At 52.4% G+C, this 6,165-nt stretch overlaps 1 protein-coding gene across 1 annotated transcript; it reads left to right on the plus strand.

Annotated features, from left to right (window-relative positions):
- The first annotated feature begins 1,244 nt into the window (after positions 1-1,244).
- On the plus strand, positions 1,245-2,991 carry B3GALNT2 (beta-1,3-N-acetylgalactosaminyltransferase 2). The gene has a single exon (XM_088456835.1). It carries the CDS (start codon positions 1,329-1,331, stop codon positions 2,721-2,723), a length of 1,395 nt encoding a protein of 464 aa, XP_088312961.1. The 5' UTR covers positions 1,245-1,328; the 3' UTR covers positions 2,724-2,991.
- The last annotated feature ends 3,174 nt before the right edge of the window (positions 2,992-6,165 follow it).

A 6,165-nucleotide genomic window follows, 5' to 3' on the forward strand; every position in this document is an offset into this window, starting at 1 on the left:
GGCTGCTGCCGTAGGGAGCGCTCTTCCCTCACATACTTTCTCCAACACGTCGATTCCAGGCTCGCAACTCCCAGCCAATCGGCACCGGGTTTGCACCTCGAAAGTAACGCCTCTTTTCTCTGCTTTCCACTAAAGCTGGCGGCAGCCGCTGATTGGTAGGAGGCTGCAAGACGGGAACCTGTGATGAGCGAAGTGAGGCCGCAAGTGTACAGGTTTCTACTGATGGTGGCCAGATGTTTCATTTGAGACAACATAGCAGCAAGTTAAGGGCATGGAGCCGTACTTCTGCCCTTTCTCAATGTCACGTCCAGGTCCATTAGCTGATGGTTGTGTATAGGACCCCTTTAGTTAATGGACCTGGATGTAATGTCGAGAAAGGGCAGAAATGTGTCTCCGTGTCCTTAAATCGCTGTTGTCTCAAATGTAGTATCCGGCCACCAAAAGCAGAAAATTGTACACTCGTGGCCTCGCTCACCACGGGGTACTATTCCCATTAGATGTCTACGTAGCTAGTAAATGATGACCCCAAGGTCCATTAACTGAAGGGGATCTAACAGGGTAGTGTATAGATCCCCTTCAGTAGATGTACCTGGCAGGGACATGGGGTGAGGGCAGAAGTGCGGTTCCATGCCCATAAAGGCCACCAAAGGAAGGAATGTGCCGCTGTGCTCGCCACAGGTTTGTATTCCCCCTCTATGTCTACTGGTATTCTCTATAACAAGGTGATCTACAGGATCTCTGGCGTCACAACCACATGACCCGCCACAAAAGGGGGAGTGGCAAAGTTCAAAACGGGGTGTCAAAAGTGTCCCCTCAGGGCTGGCTTCTCTCGCCACAGGTTTATATCCCCCCTCTATGACCACGTGGATGGTAACACTGGTAGGGGTCACGTTGTTGTGACGTCAGGGGTCCTTTCTAGCAACAACCTTCCAACGTCATTCCCTACCATCCAAGTGGGCACAGAGGGGGAATATAATCATGTGGCCAGCAACCAACTTTCTTATATTTGCTGCACTGTGTGGGCAGGAAACTGCACTTCCGCCCTCAGTTGACGTCACTTCCAGGTACTGTATCTGAAGGGGAACTAGTCTTTTCCCATTTCTTCTTTTGGCGGACTGTACGGGCCACTGGCAGATGACGTCATTGTACATGTACGGAAGGGGATCCATCTGCTCCCGTAACCCGAGGACTAGAACAAAGTGACCAATATGTGACCGGAAGTTGACGTGAGGCGCCGTGCCATGTGACCGGAAGTTGACGTGAGGCGCCGTGCCATGTGACCGGAAGTTGATGTGAGGCGCGGTGCCATGTGACCGGAAGTCCCGGGGATGCGGCGCCCGCTGCTGCTGCTGCTCTGTCCCTGTGCCCTGGGGCTGCTGCTCCGGCTCTGGCTCCGGCCCCCGCGTTACCCGCTGGTGATCGGGGTCCTCTCTGCCCGGCACCACCGCCCCCTCCGGGACGCCATCCGGGCCACCTGGGGCCCCGCCCCCCAGCGGGCGCCGCTCCGCTTCATCATCGGCTCCGAGGCCTGCGCCCTGCCGCCCGAGGACCGGGAGGACCCGTACTCCTGCCGCCTGCTCAACATCAGCGCCCCGGCCCTGCAGCGGGAGATCGAGGCCTTCACCAGCGGCTCCCCGCCCGCCCCCTCCCCGCACCGGCAGCTCAGCGTCACCTTCCGGGTCCTCCACCCCATCGTCATCACCCGCCTGGGGGCGTGGTGCCCGGGCCTCACCCGCAACATCAGCGTCCGCCTCTTCCAGGCCGAGCATGAGGATCCGCTGTGCGGTGCCCGCCTCACCCCGCCCGGCCCGGGCTCGCCCCTCAGCCCCGGGCTCTGCTACAAGCCGGTGGAACAGTTCATCCTGCCCGAGGGCTTCCACGGCACGGTGCGCTGGGAGAGCCAGGACGCGGAGGGGCTGCCCATGTGGGGCGTGCACGGAGTCACCCTGAACGATGGCGGCGGGGTGCTGCGGCTCTGCGCCGCCGAGGAGGGGCTGCTGCCCTATGACTTCTCGCAGGGCGTAGAGGGCGTGGCGGGCGGCTTCACCTACACCATCCACGATGGGGAGACCCTGCTCCGCCACCTGCGCTCCCGCCCCCAGCGCCAGGCCCAGTATCAGGCCACTCTGGAGGCGGAGGAGGCCGCCCTGCGGGAGGAGAGCCACGCCCACCGCGACATCGTCTTTGTGGACGTGGTGGACACCTACCGCAACGTCCCCTGGAAGCTGCTGCTCTTCTACCGCTGGCTGCTGGGAGCCATCGACTTCGACTTCCTGCTCAAGACGGACGACGACTGTTTCGTGGACCTGGACAATGTGCTGCGGTCGCTGCAGGACAAGGCGCTGACCGGGCCCAAGGCTTGGTGGGGTAACTTCCGGCTGAACTGGGCCGTGGACAGGACGGGGAAGTGGCAGGAGCTGGACTACCTGAGTCCTGCGTACCCTGCCTTCGCCTGCGGCTCCGGCTACGTCATATCTCAGGACATCGCCCAGTGGCTCGCCGCTAACGCCGACAGCCTGATGACCTATCAGGGGGAGGACGTGAGTATGGGCATCTGGATGTCCGCCATCGGACCCCGGCGCTACCAGGATGACAGGTGGCTGTGCGAGAAGACATGTGAGGGCGGCATGCTGTCCTCGCCCCAGTACTCACCCCAGGAGTTATCGGAGCTCTGGCATCAGAAAGAGCGATGTGGAAACCCCTGCGCATGTGCCAACGCATAACCAAAGAGATGACTCCTCCCACATACAGCGGGGTCATAGTGCCCATGGCGCCCGTTCTACTGACCGATTCCTCAGTACCCCCTGTGCTCATCAGAGGCAGCCCCACATTATGCCATGTGTAGGGGGATCCCCGTCAGGTAACGGGGCAGGAGATTCTGCGTCATGCTAACTGGATATAAGTTATTACAGGAGGTCAGGGGGGTATTTATTAGGTATCGGATTATGGTAATGGAGGTGGATCCCCGTGCAATAAACAATATACAGGTTCTGTCCGTTTATAATGTCTGATATATAGATATTAAAATGTATATTTTTCATAATGATTTTTTCCCTTCTGAGTATCACAACATCCCCTATATACAGATTATTACTGACGCTGCGTCTGGCGATGCCGGTGATTCCTGTGCACATAACCGAGCGCTGAGGAAATCATCACCCTATAATTCTGTTACCAGTAGGTGGTCTCATGATGTCCCAGCTGCTTTCCCAGTGACCCCCAGTCAGTGTTCTGGAGGTGCGGTCTGTTCTATTTGTGCTATGGAGGAGACCTGACCTTATTGGGGCCATGACCAGTAAGGGCCTCTATTGCCAGATAGGGGAGGGATCATTGCGACCTTGTTCCTGTATATGGTCAGGTGACTTATAATGTACAGAAGGGAGCTCATTATCACCCACACAATAGATTTATGGTCTGTAAGGTTTAACATTTGTGTCTCTGATATTTATGGATGGAGCACCAGCATATCCCACAGTGCTGTACTTATGAGAACAAACTCTGCAATATAATAGCGCAGTGTATGAATGGACAGATAAAGTGGTAGGATGGTGCTGCTCAAAGGTGTACACAGTGTAGGACAAAAGGAATGTAATGGCGATGTGTTGTATGTGGGCGCTGTGCCGTAGGGTGTCGCGGTGGTGTATGTGGGCGCTGTGCCGTAGGGTGTCGCGGTGGTGTATATGGGCGCTGTGCCGTAGGGTGTCGCGGTGGTGTATGTGGGCGCTGTGCCGTAGGGTGTCGCGGTGGTGTATGTGGGCGCTGTGCCGTAGGGTGTCGCGGTGGTGTATGTGGGCGCTGTACCAGACTGTGTAGTCGTTGCTCTTCTCCTGCATCTACGAGTAACTCTAGTGACAGCAGCAGGGCAGGGTCCAGGTCACATATAGGGAGGAATTAAACCCCCGGCCAGAAAGGGCATCAGGTGAGGAGAAAGCATCTGCACACAATATTTACTCCAAGCTGTGTTATTTCAGCACACAGTAACATCCCTAAGTGTACCACATTCAGGTATAAAATAGGACAGTGCTGTTCACACTGATTATCATCATCATGTGGTCTGTGCATTGTAAATTAGGCACATCTGTGTCACAATAATAGTCTTCAGTTTAAAGATAACATACAAATATAACATGGGCAATATGTGCTGAATAATATCAGAACTGCAGCAGGAATAAAACACTTATAATAAGTAGAGCGCTCTGTATACACAACTCTGACCATGTGCAGTACCTATGTTTCTCCACATGATGGCATGAGAACAGCAGATTACATGTATAGAACATGAATCCATGGTGAAATCTCGCTTCCTGACAACGTAGGACAGAAGACTCGCAGTAAACAGGTGTGATAATAGTTACGCCTGCACTACAAAGGGTCTAAGGCAGTGTTGGCTAACCTTGACACTCCAGCTGTTGTGGAACTATATATCCCAGCATGCCCTAATAGCAAAACTGTAGCAGTGCATGCTGGGTTATGTAGTTCCATAACAGCTGGAGTGTCAAGGTTAGCCAACACTGGTCTAAGGTCCTATAATGTGTTACTGGCAGGGAATACTGTGCTCACCCCTCGGCCTGTCTCTATTTAGCTCTCCGGGCCGCTCTCTCAGAAGCAGGGCGGATATCGCACCCATTACCAGTTACCCGGCCGGAGCGGCTCCTTTATGTATTCACCGGATGTCTCATGATGCCAAGTGCTCCGCAATTAGCCAATTTCCTACAATGTGGAGCCGCTGGGGTGAAGTGACCAGACGGACGATAGGTGCTGCTGGGTGACACGGGCCATGGGGGCCGGAGGTCACAGGTTACACCGGGATGAGTTCTGCCGTATACTGTCCTGTCTATCTGACACCAGAATTATTAGCAGGCTGAGCCCGTTATTCTGGGTGATGGGTGATGAGAAGGTGACACGGTGTGTGCTACATGTTATAGCAGCTGAGTGACCGGTATAATATGGCTGTGACAGAGGTCACTCCCTGCTGCACTGTATGACGCGAGCGCGGCTCAGGTCGGCGATTCACTTAACACCTGCTCTCCCAGTGTAATGGTGCATTCACATAACGATTTTTTTGACCGATTTGTCACTAACGTCGTTATCGTTAAGTCGTTCAAAAAATCGTTGAGTTTCTGAGTTATAACGATGAACGAAAATCACAAATGCGCGCTCCCGTTTGTAGTTTTCGTTCACCGCCACTAGTTCCACCACTGACAGAATGAACGACGGCCACTCCCTGAACTGATTTTGTATTTCAACTTCATTTTACATCTAATTTCATTAATCGTTCAGGAAATCGTTGAAAAAATCATTCATTACATATTAAAAAATCCTTCACTTTTTCAAGGGAAAATGTGAACGAAAATCGTTGGTAACAAAAATCGTTACTTGTGTGCGCCGTAAGCGATGGATGGTAACTCACAGGAAGGTTACTGCGGTCCATGGTGACTTATAAGAGATTACTAAACCCTACTGTACAACAAGAATCACCGTTGTGATCGTCCCTCATCGGAGGTCTACAAACCACCAGCCTTAACAACACTGCTTCCCGCTGGCACTGCCCACGTGAGCCTTCTGCACTGTCGCCTCAGCTAAGGCTGAACGTGAGCACATCAGCAACTTCTCTTCAGGGCTCCCAGCACTAATACAATATTAAACAGTAATAAATAAGCATTAACATATAAAGTAATATGGTGACAATATTGCATAGATGTGGGCACATATATAACTATACCTACTGTATATTAGAGGTTTGGGTGAGGTATCGCGTACTTCTCTGGGGTACCACACTTAGAGATGTTTGTACCAATGTTAATTATATAATACAATTATTACATAAAAATGGTGATGTGGACTCGGTAAATAGTGATTAATGCAACATTATATTTCAGTAACACACACGTGACTACCTATGTCATAACACATATATGTGACTACCTATGTCATAACACATATATGTGATTATAGCTCTATTATAAAACACATATGTGACTATAGCTCAGTTATAACACAAATAGGCAACATCCGCTCTATTCAGACAGCAATCTCAGTATATTGGAAATGCCAAATCCTCTTCTGCTGAGATAAGTCGCGGTGGCTCGGGCAGCCGTAAACTGCAATCAATAGTCCTTGTAGTTTCCACTAGTGATCAGGGAATGTGGTGACAGCGGTGGGCCC

This window comes from Taudactylus pleione, unplaced genomic scaffold, assembly GCF_031769625.1.
Source record: "Taudactylus pleione unplaced genomic scaffold, aTauple2 ptg000722l, whole genome shotgun sequence".
NCBI lineage: Eukaryota > Metazoa > Chordata > Amphibia > Anura > Myobatrachidae > Taudactylus > Taudactylus pleione.

Bases quoted from the DNA above. Each gene is read 5' to 3' on its own strand.
- B3GALNT2 (XM_088456835.1), top strand. From the start codon at position 1,329: ATGCGGCGCCCGCTGCTGCTGCTGCTCTGTCCCTGTGCCCTGGGGCTG.